Genomic DNA, 16540 nt, shown 5'->3' with positions numbered 1-16540 from the left:
CACCCTCTCTCCTCGGTATCCCAACCCAGAATGGCTTGGCTCCGTGCGGAGGCGATTTAGCCCCTACCTTTGTTAGCCATCGTGGAAGACTCTGATTGGCAGGGAGAGGGAGCCATGTTAGGCTGCGCTAGGCTCCCGTTCATGTTAGGTTGCAGAAACAAAAAAAAAAAATAATAATATTTTAAAAATATTTTAAAAAATTTTTTGGAGGAAAAAAATTAACGAAAATTTTAAGACACAATTACAGAATGGGCCAACGATGGATCATATTACATTGCCAGTTGCGCCCAGGGAAAATGTTTCAATACTCGTGTTAAAAAACGGGAACAATACGAAATAATTACGGTAGGAGAATTTTTACGAACATATGGACAACCCTACTAAATACCCCAACTTTACAAATTTAACCACATTTACTTCATGATTTGGAAATACTAGAAGAATTTTGTGGGCAGGCTAGATGGCATTAACCAGAGCCATAATTGTACCCTGCCCACTCAATTGTAGTGTCCAGTTTCCATAACAGAATCAAGTGCATTCTTCAGATGTTCATTTGATAATGAAGGGAAGATTGATAGCATTATTTCTTGTAGAGTGAAGCTTTACATATATAATGTAATTGAGTGTAACCCATTGCTTGTCTCTCCCCTCCCCCAATGCTATTATTTCCCTTTGAAGTGTACCTTCAGAGCCTGCATTATTGTGATACTCAGAGGTTCTTCAATATTAGAAAACAAGTTAAAGCTCTGCTTGGATAGTTTCTGTATTTTCTAGGATGGGCTGGGACAATCCTTCTCCTTTTGAAGTAGGGAAAATTAAAGTCAAAGCATAGCTGGGGAAGTTGGGATTCCAATTATTTAACCATGTGGTTGCCCAAAGAGTAGTCCAGCCATCAAAACAAGTGGGGTAAGCTCAGGGCTTTTTCACACAATCGAGGTTAATCGCATCAGGATAATAGCACCTTTATTTAGAGCTTACCAAATAATGCTATCCCTCTTCCATTGTTCTCCCATGGGAAACTGTTACTTTTTATTAACATAAAAAGACCATTGTGACCATGGACTTCTCCAGCCCAGATGTCAAAACATATCAGATCACTGTGTTACTACTCTATAAAAGAGAAAGGATCACAGAACTACATTTTATGTGCTAAAATTGGTCCTTCGTGTTTAGTAATTTTGAGGGATTATCTTGAAATGGCTTCATCAGAGATTCTATTATATTACTTGTCATTAACAAGCAGAACCTGATTTGTGTTATACAATAATCTAGTGTCCATAAATATGATGATTTTAAACGTCACATGGTTCATTCATTCATTTGGCATTTCTTCTCCAGAAAAATTCTACTATCCCTTGGAGAATCTGTACTTTTATTTTTACCTTTTCACTTTCCTTGCCTGGTTCGCATTGGCAAAGGTAAGGAGGCCAAGCCTGCTGCTCTCTGGGATCCATCATCTAGGTCATTAATCATCACCTTGTCTGCAGCCCAAAAAGTCCCAAGTGGTCTAATTCAGCTGGCCAGAATCCAAAGGGATTGTACAACTGATACAACTGCTAAGTCCTCACCCATCTGGAGTTATCAACGACACTTCCCAGGGTGCCACTAATAGCAGGATGACTGAGAGCGATGCTGCTCAAGTGGAGAGAACTCCAAGGGTGTTGTGCTGCACAGGCCTTGTGTAATAATTGCACTTCTTTAATGATCTATATAGGTGAACGTTCACAGCTTAAACCACTTGAACATTTGACACCAATCTTTTCCTAATCTCTAGCCTGACTCGCTGACCTTGTCCCTCCATCTTATTCTGTTTCTGTCTCTTGTGATTAATACTACTGCAATAGTTGCATTAAGTTGAGAATGTGAAATTGTGTTTGGTCACTGAATATGCATAGGAAAATCACAACAGGTTTCATGTCAAATTTCATATCCCTTAAATGTTCCTAATAAATATCTCATCAGAATGTTGTCACAAGTTTTCTCCTGAATATGACATACCTTGTAACTTGAAGGTACCTTTAACTCAACAATTCTCTACCAATTTCTGATCCATAGAGCATCCCAAAATCTGGCTGCCGCGCAATCTCAGACAGACTCTACTGAAGAAAGTGGGTGATACGATCAACATTGTAATTCCTTTCCAGGTATACAAATACATCTGTTTTCATACAATACAAACTCTTCTACCAATTCCAGCTATTCTCAGTAAGCCTGTAGTATTCTGTTCATTTGCAGGGTAGCCTTGCACACTGTTGACACCTGTAACATTGCCTGTCCATTCAAGTGAATGAAACATTGACTGAAATTTTCAAATAAGCATGACTCCCATGGTTATGAAGACTTAATGCTGGGTATTTCTGTGAATGTTTCAGATTCATTGCATCTCAGAACCTGTAATCTAAGGATTGTTCAGTACATTTGTTCTACAGTAATTAAATGCTTTTTTCTAATGATAGTGCGTGAGTTTGGACCCAACATGATATAGTTGTTTTATTGTTGGAGTAATTTGACTCCTTTATCTCATAGAAATGCATTGAGTTATCCTGGGCAAGTGAGAACCACTCAGCTTAAGATAAAGCAATTTCAAACTTCCTCCAAATAAATCCAAATAAAAATTCAAGTCCTTTCCTACCACCCCTAATCAGAAATTGTAGTTGTTACTCCTGTTTGGAAACTTCTTGTGTGAATGACATGGTAGGCAAAGGTAAAGGTTTTCCCCTGATATTGTCTAGTTGTGTCTGACTCTGGGAGGTGGTACTCATTTTCATTTCTAAGCCAAAGAGCCAACGTTATCCGTAGACACCTCCAAGGTCATGGGGCTGGCATGACTGCATGGAGCACCATTGCCTTCCCACCAGAGCAGTGCCTATTTATCTACTCACATTTGCATGTTTTCAAGCTGCTATGTTGGCAGAAGCTGGAGCTAACAGTGGGAACTCACCCCGCTCCACAGATTCGAACTGCCAACCTTTTGGTCAGCAAGTTCAGCAGCATAGCAGTTTGATCCGCTGCGCCACCGGGGGCTCCAAATGACATGGTATCTATTACAAAATGAAGGATCAATACTACTTCTCCACTGTTTTATTTTTAATTCTCCCCAACTCAGTTACCCAACTGTTTCCCAGCGTATAATATCCAGCTTCAGTCTAGTTATAGCTACCTCCACCTAGTCTCCTGCAACACTTAATGGTATTGTATAGGATGTTCATTGCATGTTTTGTTGCCAAAAGATACCCAGATGTGATTCTGAACCCATTGTACACTTTGGGATGAAAATTTCTCTTAATGATTCAGAAAGGTGGTGTTGTTGTTTATGGAAACATTGGAATATGTGCAGCCTTGCCATAATAATTTAGTTACATTTGCCTGTAAATATTGTTTTGTGATTGGAAACTAGCAAAGTTTATGCAGCTCCATACATTCTGAGAAGAAGTTAATTAGGACTATTCTTTTCTCCCACATCAATGGATCACAAATGTGGTGGGTTGTTTTATTGCAGCTCCTTAAAAGCTATATAATAGTCTGCTCTCAGCGGGTAGAAATTATCGCCAGCATAGCACGTTGCCATGGCAAGACAGATTTACAGCATTGCAACTCATTGTTTTGGTTGCTGTGGATGTCAGAAATCTCTTCCATCAATTGAATGACTAAATCATTCCCCAATCCATCCTACAAATAGTACAGCCGCTCCAATATAGCCACTTCTGTGTTGATGGAGAGCAGTGGAAACATCTGGGATACATCCAGTTATTTTTCTGTAGCTGCACATCCTTGAAAGGCCTTGCAGGAAAATAATAGGATGCTCATTCACCCACTCTCTGATAACATGGAAATAGCCATGTTGCAGGGCAGGCTGCATTGCTTAGAAGGTGAGTTTGGAGCTGTAGCATTGGGAGATGTAACTACATGATATGTGTAGATCTGCTGATTCAGGGTTTCAAGATATCTGAAGGGCTTCCTATGTACATGTCACTGTAGTTAACAGTTAATGCCTGTTTGTCTCAGGGTTGCAACTGAAACTAAGAGCTGCAACTAGAATTTCATTTAGCAGAATGGTTAGGTGAAGTGCAATGAGGACAAGGATGCTGTTGGCATACAGCCCAGTTGTTTCTCCTGGTCAATTACTGACTTGCTGGAAAGATTGCTGCCAAGGGTCCCTTTCAGTGTTACTCTACAGATGTGGCTTTCATAGTAGTAGCTGTTGTGTGCCTTTAAGTCATTTTCCATTTATAATTATCCTCAGTTATGGTGTTTTCAACATGTGTTCGGCAAAATAGCAACATGTCTTCAGAGAGTGGTTACCTTTGCCTTCTGCTGAGGTTAAGAGAGTGTGACTTACCTAAGGTCAACCTGTGGGTTTCCATGGCTGAGAGGGGATTCAAACCCTGGTCTCTTGAGTCATCGTCCAATACTCAAACTGCTACACTATGCTCTCTCTCTCTCTTAACTCCCTTCAAGAGAGGTTCAAGACCTACAAACTCCACTGAGAACAAAGATCTAAAATGGAATCTGATAATGCCACATACACAGAAAGAATGGGCTGTCTGGAGATGACTCTGGGTATTCCCGGCTGCATGCCTTTGGTAATAATGTTATTAGGCTATGCAGGAAATGATGACACCAAGCAAAGCCACACCCTCTCCACTCTCATTGGCCAGCTGAGAGACATCAACCACTGATCTAAAACATGTTGGGGTCCTATATTATTAGGCCATGTACACCACATGCATGTGAATTTGTATTCTGTTTTTGCTTCTCTGTTAGCCTAGATAAATTCTTTTCCTCTTGATACAAGCAACACCTGTGTCCATTTTTACCTGTCTTTGAACTCGGTGGCTGTTTTCCCTGCCTGATGGGTAACACCACAGCCAGCAAAAAAGTGATTGTCTTTCGATCTATCTCTTATCACTGCACCTTGTCTTAATTTTAACTTTCATATGAAAAAAGAGCTAAGCTGTGGCTAGTACCCAGTGCTGCCATTATGGAGACATAACTTGAAGTTGTAAACCCCTAACTTCTCTATGTTCAATAACACATGTAGTTACAAGTAGCCTCATATAATATTATAAACCTTGATTTTTTTTTTTAATGACAGGAGCCTCCCTCTTTTGGCAGATCTCTGATAAGCCTTTGCTTCTATAGACGATTTCTTGCGACTCTTTGCACAGACTCACTTAACTATGGCTTATTTGAAATAAGATGTGTGCTATCCTGTGCCAAGATTAAGATTAATTTAAGATTAAACACAGTTTCTTGAATTTGGATTTTCTCAATGCTTCAAGACTGGCAGGATCTAGAAAAAATTTCAATGTTGCTACTTAGTAAGAAACAGACTGTAGAATAAGACCAAACCAAATCGTTTTTGAATGAGGCAGGAAAATTGTAGCCACCAACTAATGAAAGGGTATTTTCCCCATAGACATGTAATGTTAGGAACAAAAGTTACACATTCTTGGAAAGGAGAAAATGGAAAGATACAAACAAGACTGGAGAAAGTTCCAAGAGAACTTTGTGATACAATACTTAAAAGCAGTTCCCTGGTCAAGGTGATATGTGATATATCATGCGCTGTTTTGTGCATGGAAGGATGACACATATGTGGTGATGGAAATGTGTTAAAATGGGATAGCTGAAGAAGAGACAAGGATTTATTTGCTCAGAATAAGATTTTATTCTTAATATGTGCTTTGTAATTTTCAGTCTTTCCATTTTCATATTACAGGGCAAACCTAGACCTAAGGTTATCTGGACAAAGGATGGTCAACCACTAGATTCCAAGGAGGTGGCAATTCGAAACAGTAACACAGACAGTATTCTGTTCATCCGAAAGGCTGAGCGGCACCATTCTGGAACATATGAAGTAGAGGTGCAGATAGAAAACATGAGTGATAAGGTCTCAATTACCATGCAGATCATGGGTAAGAAACTGCTATGGCTAAAAGTGTTCAGCCCTTATACATCATCACTTTTCTGTGGAGATTTCTTGCAGGGTCATGTACAGAATGTCGAAGTGCTTGCAAGAACATTCCTTTTCATCTGAATGGGGGACTAATGGATAAGAGATAAGTTATAGATCTAACAGAGGTGCAGTTAAGGGGGGAGATGCAGGCATTGCCCCTACAAATGAGATTCTACCATTCCAAATGAAAGTTTCTTTCAGTCCCTAAATGCCTATAATTGCAAAGGATGAGACTGAAAACCATTCACACCTAGAACTGCCTATTTGCTGTATTTACATTCCCTTGGTAACTTTGTCCACTCCTTTTCTGTGAAAGCCTAAATTCTAAGTTACTGCAATGCTAGAAATTTGGTAGTGAAGGAATATCTAATCAGGAGGAGCAGAAAGTTTATTTTTGAGGGCAATGCCCCCATTATGTTCCTCTGTCTCGATAGTAATCCACAATAAAACCTTGCTTCTGGTAGGTCTACAGAGCCTGAATACAGCTGATGAACAAGGTGAAGCAGCAACTTTAAAATATTTATATACAGGGAAAACAGATGTTTAGTTCTTTCCATCTCTGTTATAAACCTGAAAAAGTCTCCTATGTTAAAACAGAATGTTTCTTTGTTCCAGTCTTTATAGAATTATCATAGTGGCTAAATCCCAATGTTTGTACTTAATACACTTAATATACTGTAATGTCTATGCATGATATTAACAAATCCTGTTGGCGCTCCACCTTTAAAATAGTGTCTGTTCATGATGGTATAGGTGTGTTAAGTCCAGCAATGTCAGGATTAGTTAAAAACTGAAACCAAATGAAAAAGAGGCTTATTTAATTCCAAACTACAGTTAAATAATTAATTGTGACAATGAACATTCATCTCTTTCTTTCTCGTCGTGGTCCGAACAAGTTTTTTTCATTCCCCTTGCCCACATATGTAAGATGAGGAATAATACAAACAAACTTGCCTTACCAGCCAACATTTTATCTAGAATTTTGGCAGCAAGGGTTTCAGAGGCTGCAGTTGGCAAGCTAGGCATCAATAAAATACTTGCACCAACATTTAAAAGCCACAACAATCCAATTAAACAACCTGAAAGAAGAAAACAAGAATTTAGGCCAGTGGTTCTCAAATTGGGGTCCTCAGATGTTTTTGGCCTTCAACTCCCAGAAATCCAAACAGTTGGTAAATTGGCTGGGATTTCTGGGAGTTGTAGGCCAAAAACATCTGGGGACCCCAGGTTGAGAACCACTGCTCTGTGGCCATCCCATTATCACATCTGTCACGATGAGTCCCCCCCCCCCCCGATGTTTTGTCAACGTACACATGGCCATTGCAGTGCTGTGACCAAAACTACCTGGGTCAATTCTATCATGAAGAGCATCCAGGGAAATGGGTGCCAAGATTTGAATCGGAGCCACAGAGGATTGGATGGGATTTCTAATCTGTTGACCCTGCTGTTTAGTCTCAATTCAAACTAGATGCCTTTGCAAATGTTTTTAATGTCAAAAAAAGACACTAGGATTTCTGGCGAAAACCACATGTTGCCTGTAATTGTAGGCTATTTCCATTAATTAAAGTTTAAGAAAACTGCAAATTTGGTGCTAATAAATGCAAGCTTTGCAAGAACATGAAGGATGTATTCATTAATCCCCAGTGAAGGCTTCAAATGCTCAGCTACTTAAAGAATTCATGCCTGACAAAGTATCAACTGGAATGCTTGAGGTAGGCTCACTAAACTTTTTAGACAGATTGGCTAATTTAGCAGGTACTGACTGTATCATGTTGCTTTCATTCCCAATGCAACCAATATTTCTGGCAAAAAGAAGACATCTGAAAGAAGTGGTTCCATTACTACAGATTAGTTTGCACAGACAATTCTGAAGGATCCAACCTGACATTCCCAAGGGCAATTAGCAAATTAGTTGCTAATCATTTGAAGGCTCTGCTAGACAGTTGGCCTTCTCGGACATGTGTTCAGTTAAGGAAGGATAAATGAATGCATCCAGTAGACACTGTTTTTTGGATACACATATACATTAATGACATTGAGTGGTTGGATGAACACCTTAGCTTCCAATGCTTAAAAATGTTTGTGAAGCTTGGAGGGGATTGAAGCGCACATTGGAAACACTCCCATTTAGAATGTCAAATCTAATCATGAGTGCTGGCATTCATTTGCACTTTATTGTATTGATGCCCAGAATGAGAACAAATAATAGAGCTCTTTTGGTTTGAAAAGGCACGCTCCAATGTCTATAGATGAGTAGGTTGAATTTATCTTGCCTGCATTGCTGCAGTCAAATTTCCTTACTGGTAACCCTGGCTGAAGCTGATAGAAGTTATAGTCCAACACATCTGGACTGTACCAAGTAGAGAGGCAAATCCCTGTCAATTTCTTTCTGACAGGCAAGAGTGAATCTTGTCAGTGTTTTTTCCATCACATTTTGATAATTTTTAGTGAAAAAAAATCATTAATTCAAAAGTAAGACCTGCAAGTATGTGAAATATGTGACCATAATTTAAAGCAGGGATGTGAAAAGTATGATGGGCAGGCTACATGTGGGCCCCATAGTGGTCCCAGGTTGCCTGAACCTTCCAGCTCGGACTCCCCCACCTTTTTTACTTTTTGAAAATCAACCTGACTCCACACCTTGCAACCTGGTCAATTACTCCTTCTAAACCAGGCATGGACAAACACCCTCCAGGTGTTTTAGACTTCAACTCCCACAATTCCAATCTACCGACTGTTAGGAATTGTGGGAGTTGAAGTCCAAAATATCTGGAGTGTCAAAGTTTGCCCATGCCTGTTCTAAACTCACCAAAGAGTTGGAGATTGCTGAATTCAAAGTCTACTTGCTTCTTGCCTATGTCAGAGATAATGAGTGGTGAATCTCGATGGTATCCAGGGATTTTATAAAACTTGTTTCTTTTTATAGACAAACCTGGTCCTCCTCAGAATGTAAAGATTGTGGATGTATGGGGATTCAATGCTGCATTGGAATGGAAACCACCACAAGATGATGGCAATGCTCAGATCACAGGATATGTGGTACAGAAGGCAGATAAGAAAACAATGGTAAGGTTAATGGGCTGGTTGAACATGGATGGTGAAATGATACTAATTAGTGTCATAGTTCATCATTTACTTGTAATAGTATCTATAATTTACAAAATGGTTCATTTAAGGTTTCACAAACCATATAAGCAGAGAATATATGACACTACATCTGGAATAGTTATCTGTGAAAACTTTTGACAATGACATCACAAAGAGAAGATGTGAGAAATTCAGTTTCCTTTTCGTTTATGGTATCTGCATCTATGACAGGAAATAATCTATCACTACAGTAAGGATAGTAAACTGTGACAGTCCAGTAGTTTTTGACTTGCTTTTTCCATTTTAGCCAACATAACTGATGATGAAGGATTGTGGGAGGTGTAATCCAAAACCACTTGAAAGGTCACCATTGCCAAACTGTGTTGTAGGAGGGATCATTATTGAGAGCTAAATGCAACTATTGTAAGAGGGGTTACAACTGAGAGATAAATGTAACTATTGGGAAAATTTTAGCTTTCTAATCCATCTCAGTAATAAGGAGCTTCTAGTTTTCTGAGGCTGCTTTATTTGATTTCAGGAATGGTATACCGTGTTTGATCACTATCGGCGCACTAATTGTGTCGTGTCAGAGCTGATAATGGGAAATGAGTACTATTTCCGGATCTTCAGTGTAAATCTGTGTGGACTGAGTGAAAATGCTGGAAACACCAAAGATTCAGCTTACATTAAAAAAACAGGTAATTGAGAGAGGATGATGGTAATGATGGTGATGCTGATGATGGTGGTAATTTTATTCATTTATACCTTACCTTTTCCACAATAACAGAACGTGGGCTTTCAAAACATTAAGACCAATATAGTTTTTTAAAAATGTGACAAAAGACTCAATAAAAACTAATAAAGCTATTTTAAAATGGAATTATTCAATCAACAGATGTGCCTTTTCACAAAAAAAGAACTCTTATCAAAATTAACTTTGTTAACTTTTGTTGACATTCATGTCTAGCTAAAAACCAAGACAAAATAAAAACATACTTGCTGTTAGACAGCTGATATTTCATAGTAAGGTATTGCACAGATAAGCAACTAGTTTCCACACCTACAATTGTCAAGGATTCTCTAGCCAGAACATGCTAACAGTGGAACTTTTTCCAGGGCTGCAAAGTAGTGATGGAGAAAAGCAAACAAAATCTCCCAACTCCAAGTAGCCTCTGATACCGTTTTTCTCTCATAGCCTCTGCCCTTACACACCCTCCTTCCAGTGCAACCTACACCAAGTTAGTGCTGCCAGTCTGCTTCTAATCTTAATTTGGGGTCCTGGTGATTATATTCAAAGCCTCAATTGGTTTGGGAACTTGCCACAGACACTTCCCAAAGCACTATGGTATTCTGGAGATGTCTTTCTCTGTGTTCTGTCAGGGAGACCAATATACTGGAAAAGATCCTGGATTGCACTGGTGAAACATAAAGCTTCTCAAGTGTGGGTCCATTGCTTTCCCCGGGACAGAGAAAAATTGGGACATCCAGGCAGCATCCAGCTATGTTCCACATGTAGATGGCCCTTCTTTCTTGGTGGAAAAAGTAAAAGGGAGAAAACTAGAATCAAGAAGCATGAGATTGGGGAGGAGACATGATGAGCTTTTGGGGAGCGGAAATAATATTGTGTTACGATAAAAAAGAGCAGCGGCATTTCTATTGAGTGGAGAGGGATTGGAGATCTCTTTAATTCCAGCCTCCCCACATGAGCTTTTTACTGTTTCTGAAAAATAGCAGCTAAGGAATCCTGCGCAGAAGAATATAGTACAGTAGACTCTCAACCAGCACATGGGTATTGATAGATGCTGGATAAATGTAGTTTCTGGTTGCTTGAGAGATACTTTCAAAATAGGCCTAACTAATAATATACTTCACACTGTACCATAACATAAACTCTGTATTGACTTGATATTAGTATCATAGTTGTACTATTTTACTGTATTATAAAAATAGATTTTTGAAAATGTAAAAGTATTATTTCTTCAGTTCTTTGCCACTTGAGAGTTCAGGTTGATGGAAAGTCTACAGTATATAGAATGTCTGTGCTTTAATTAAAACAGGCAAAAAAGTAGATTGTATGTTTTTCAATAAGGCAAACTGGGTTTTTGTTAGCCTGATTCTTAATATTTCAGTATACTTTAGCAAGTAATTATTTTCAGTCACAAATGTATTTACCTGTCCATACTACAGGCACAGTTTACAAACCACCCAAGTACAAAGAACATGACTTTGCTGAAGCACCGAGATTCACTCACCCTCTTTCTGATCGTTCAGTGGTTGCTGGGTATAATGCTACACTTAGCTGTGCTGTAAGAGGAACCCCAAAGGTATACAATAACCTCATTTTTTCAATGTATACTAAGTTAAGGAACAAGGGCGAACTAGCTAACCCCCAAGGGAGAATATTGTTTTCTACTAACTGAATAGGCTGAATATATAACAAAATTATAGGCTTATTGCAGTACTAGGAAGGAGATTATAGGCAGGTGAGGGAGTCAAAATGGAATCCTGGAGCCTTTCCTGGGGTAGGGGTACAGGACCCCGATGAAAGAGGAGGAACACTTTTTTAACCTGGGAGAACACCTCTCTGGGATTCTCTAAGTCCGCAAAAAGAGGACCGACCACCTTTTTTTACTTGAGAGAACACTTCTCTAGGAATTCCTGGGTCCACGACCAGAAGTTGACCATGGAGTTGCACTGAAGGACTTAAGACTTTCCTAAACAAACATATTAATCAAATCCATAGAAGTCAAACCTACAAATGTGGAGGGTCAGGTGTGATTCCTGGAATTGGCAGTTTAGGAAGGGACATTTAGAATTCTCAGCCCAAGAACTCTAGAACCCCTCCATGGGATGGAGCCATTGTATCTAAAGTGGAATCATAGTTCTATACACTAGTGAATTGTGGAAGGGCCTTAGTTGGTTAGACAATGGAGATATGTTTGGTTTTAGCAGGGAACTGAAGGAAGGGAAATGAAATGCTGGCAGAGTATACTTTATCAAGTAGACCACTGTAGACTTTTATTGCAGTCTCAATAAAATAATGCTAAGAACTGTCAAGGAGGAAAAGGTCAGCATAGTTTGAATGAAGAGGAGAAAATAACCCGCTGGGAGAAGCAGATGGGGGAAATGTTTGCAGGAATTGAAAGGATATAGCCAACATGGAAATCTTGCAGCCTCAGGGATTGACTGGGAAACAAGAATTTCAAAGAAGACAGATTTCCCATTCCTTGTGTTTGGGGCTAGAATAGCATGCCAACTAGATCACAAATGTATTTAGATGTGGATCTGGATATTTGAATATTCCTTAAGTCAAACGTGTTTAAACAGCAAGAAATATGCTTTCAAAATTGTATCATTGAAGTGATTCAGTTTCCAAAATAACATTTCTTAGTGTATACAGGCAGTCCCCAAGTTACAAACATCTGGCTTACAAATGACTCCTTGTTAAGAATGGGGGTGAGACACCAGGAAGTGAGAGAAATCTACCCCTAGGAAGGGAAATTAAGTCCTGAAAGAGTTATCATGGGGAAAAGGTATCTCCACTGAAGCTTTATCACCAATCCTTGTTTCCACAACAAGCTAATTTTTTCCAAATCCAGTTGTCACAGCGACACAAAGTGCGGTGAAATCTTCTGAACAGGGGCACAGACAACAAAGCAAACACCACAGAGGTTTTAACCCTAGAGTTACAGTTTAAAAATGTACCTGTTCCGACTTACAAAGTCAACTGATGAACAAATTTTGGGGACTGCCTGTAGTCATATGGGAACTAGCTGCAACTTTCCTGCTTTCCTCTCCATTTTAAAGATGGCTCATGTCATCCTCATTCTTTTTGTATTTTCAGCCCAAAATTTTCTGGTTTAAAAATAAAGTGGACCTTTCCAGAGATCCCAAATACCGCATGTTTAGTAAGCATGGAGTATTGACTTTGGAAATCCGAAAGCCTAGTCCATTTGATGCCGGTGTTTATACCTGCAAAGCTGTGAATGAATCTGGTGAAACTGAAATAGATTGCCGACTGGATGTTAGAGGTAAGAAGAAAGATCCTATATACCATATTATTTTTTCTTTTTTAAAAACACAACAAAAGGGTGTTTTCGGTGTGTGTGTCTTTCTCCTAATGCAAACTTCCCCAGTCTGTATTTTTCAAGTTATTTTTGGCTGGAATTCCAATAAGCCTCAGCTAAAAGAGGCAATAGTATGGGATCATGGGAGTTGAAGTGCAAAAGGTCAGGAGGGAGCCAGACTTGGGAGAACATGCCTTTGAAAATGACTAAATAAATAGAACATTGTCCTTTAAGATAAAAGGCTTTCACACTCCTAAGAATAAATGCCAGCTAACTCTGAGAGAGAACTACACCACCATGGAAGTTTCTTTGTAGCTTCTGAACTTGTTTAGGTAGAAGACAGCACATGTACTATTCTATATAGCTGGTTACATAGCATTTCCCAGCAAGGATTCACAGCATTTGTATACAAACTTTAGTCCCAAAGAGAGAAGCATTTCAAGTGAACAGAGAATAGCTATGTGAAGTGCTTACAGATGAAGCATCCAAGGTCACTATACAGTTTATATACCTCCTCCCATAATATACAGGTGAGGAAGACAACATGCATAGTCTCTTCTCATGGCCACATTCAATATTGAACAGCTTTTCTGACTGCCCATGTGAGTAATAAGATGCACTGTAGATAAGCACAAACAGAAATATTCCATACATACAACCCTTTTATTACCACAGCAAATATAATGTTGTCTAAAAGTGGGTGTCGGGGTACAACGTAAGTAGCATAGAGGAAAGAAAAATCCAAGTAGTTCATTAACATGGCATAGATGGTTAGACAATGTTATATAGCTCCACCACTTACTTAAATTCCATATTTGAAATTGCCAAATTCATAATTTTTTTGAGAAGTTCACACAGTCCTCAAGATCAGGAATGCTGTGGCTAATATTAACTGTCAGCAAGAAAATACTGTATTCTGTTGCATGCAGTGTCTCTATTTCTCATTGCTTTTTAATATTTTGTTTCCTTCAGTGCCACAGTAGACTTCTGAACTACTAGTTGTCACCAAGTCCGTATATAGAGGCAAGTAATTCTCCAGAAATAAAATTGTGCAGTTGGTTCTGAAGCAGATGCATAGGGAAAAGTGATAATACAAGATTGGAGATAACAAAAATAATTAAATATAATATAAAATGAGGTTACTGTTACCTAATGCTTGTCTGTCAGAAACAGTCTGTACCACTCACATAGGCTTCCTCTTCAAAGTGAGACATATTAGAATGAACTGGCTGAAGAGAGTGTACTAATTTAAATTTAAAAAACAGGTGCCATATTTTTAATGCTCACACTATTTTTGAAAAAGAAAAAGTACTTCCTTCCAAGTGGAATATCTACCCTTTTTAATATCATTAATATGAAATTCTCTTTTAACGTTTGTATGTTTTTTGAGTTTAAAATTGTATCAGTTTTACTGTAAGCTGCTTTTAGTCTCTTTTCTGAAGAGAAAAAGTGGGTTATAAATAAATAATTGTGTTTGGAGTGAAATTTTTCTTCCCAAGAAACTAGCATTCTGTCCAAAGAGTTTTTAGAGCCTTCCTAAAAGAGTTTTTAGGGGCATATGAAATATGCTGCCCTCCCCTGCCTCCTCATTTGACCTTAGTCTTGGGCTTTTCAGGTATGACAATAATCAGCAAACAATGTCAGTTTGGGAAACAAGTTAACTTCTAACCTTGTCATCTCTTCCAGATTGGCCTACCACACATTAAAATGTAGCTTTCACATTAGAAAAAATATTTACTATACATATTACACGGTTAGAGAAAAAAGTATGCCAATTTGCTTGTGACACTCAGTTCTCGCTTAACATTTGTCTTTCAGATTATCCTGGAATCAGAACAGAAATGCAGAAGAGAGTGGGTAATTGACAACCACAATATTTGAAGTTCCTGCTTGTCTTTTAGAGAGACATGTTTAAAATAAAGATTGTGGAGACTACTGCCTTGCAAAACAAGGTCAGGATATTCTTGTGAAACAAATCCCACTGTATTAAAAAAACAAAAACAAAAAACACCCATCCCCAAAACCCTCTTGACAGAGGCCTTGATTTAGGCCCCCACACCTCACTCAAGCTTTCATCCCAATGGATAACGTTTCTTTGTGCACATAGTTTAGAATTAAGACCAATGCTCTTGTGGATAAGACATGATTGCATGATTTTAAGAAGCCAGTGGACTGCAGGGAAATACTCCTGTAGTAAAATCATTTCTTCATCCCTAAAATACCAGAAATAGCAGAAAGATCAACATCTCCAAGACGCAGTTTATAATATGTAAAGTAAAAGATTAAGTAGATAATCTTAGACACAGTTACTACAGAAAAGGTTTGGTTGGATATAGTAGTGTTTACCTTGGAATAAATGCACATGGGATTGCTGAAAAATAATTCTGTACACACGTTTCTGGGAGTAAACCTCACTGAGTTTGAAAGTGCTCACTTTTGATTACATACAGAATTCCACGGGAAAGCGATCACACATTTGTTTTCTACTCACAATTCTTTTTTGAGCATTTTGTTTCATATGGTCAGACAAATTAAGTGAAAAACCATTCTTGCTAGTTATCCATCTATTGCCTTTCATTTTTTTCTTCTATTTCAATTTTTGCATGGTAGCATCAGAAATTCTGTAAGCAGAGAAAGGTAATGTACCTCTTCTCTCATCCAAAATATGTACACAGGAGAAATACAGTTGGCAAATTTAGAAAACAATAGAAAAATGTTCAAAATCTTGAAAATGTATTTGCAGTTTTCCAAGCATAAATGTGTTTGTTATTTCTATTGAATTGGCTAAATGTTATAGCTTGATGGTATTTAAATAAAATCCATACCATTGTCTCTCTCTCCCTAAAAATCTCTTGTTCCTTTGGGTTGCCATTCTGGAACCTTTCTTAATGTCAAAGATTGTCAGAAGTACATGTTTTGAGGGTGGGTTCAATATATATAATTAACTAAAATATTAAAATGAGAGATCATCATTGCATAAGTGTGTAAATAGATACACATCCAATCAACAATTCCAAGAGTGGATCCATTTTATCAACTGAATTTACATAAGTGTTAATTTACATTAAGTAATGGAGTCAAAGTTTTAATTTAGTTTGGGACAGCAATGGGATTTAGGCTATGGGCATCATGTGGCCCCACAAACATTTTTGGACTTAAAATTCCCACAAAAGGAATCATTTTGTGGGTTCTAAAATTATTTTATTCAATATTGTTATAGTTTAACAAGCAAAAGGCATGTGAGAAAACTTACAAAGAAACAATAAGCAAAAGACAAATATCGTTTCTGAAATGTGATCTTCTCCATCTTCTTTCTCCATCAAAGAGGACAGAAATTCCATTTATAAAATTTGTTTTCCTGGTCTTCAGCCCCTAAATGAATCTTACAATAAAAGTAAAACTATATCTTTAAAACAAATGGAACAGC

General features: G+C 38.2%; 1 protein-coding gene across 1 annotated transcript in view; it reads left to right on the top strand.

The window, feature by feature from the left end:
* Positions 1-15945, top strand: part of mybpc3 (myosin binding protein C3) — a 104947-nt gene extending 89002 nt beyond the window's left edge. The window contains exons 27-34 of the mRNA XM_008105214.3: positions 2056-2144; positions 5723-5918; positions 8886-9025; positions 9585-9744; positions 11234-11370; positions 12891-13077; positions 14086-14136; positions 14932-15945. Coding sequence (XP_008103421.2) covers positions 2056-2144; positions 5723-5918; positions 8886-9025; positions 9585-9744; positions 11234-11370; positions 12891-13077; positions 14086-14096 — 920 coding nt within the window. The 3' untranslated portion in view covers positions 14097-14136; positions 14932-15945. The remainder of the gene's footprint in view (positions 1-2055; positions 2145-5722; positions 5919-8885; positions 9026-9584; positions 9745-11233; positions 11371-12890; positions 13078-14085; positions 14137-14931) is intronic.
* The last annotated feature ends 595 nt before the right edge of the window (positions 15946-16540 follow it).

The sequence above is a fragment of the Anolis carolinensis genome, chromosome 1, assembly GCF_035594765.1.
Source record: "Anolis carolinensis isolate JA03-04 chromosome 1, rAnoCar3.1.pri, whole genome shotgun sequence".
Taxonomy (NCBI): Eukaryota; Metazoa; Chordata; class Lepidosauria; order Squamata; family Dactyloidae; genus Anolis; species Anolis carolinensis.
The sequence above is the reverse complement of the archived record's forward strand: the minus strand, read 5'-3'. Positions and strand labels throughout refer to the sequence as shown.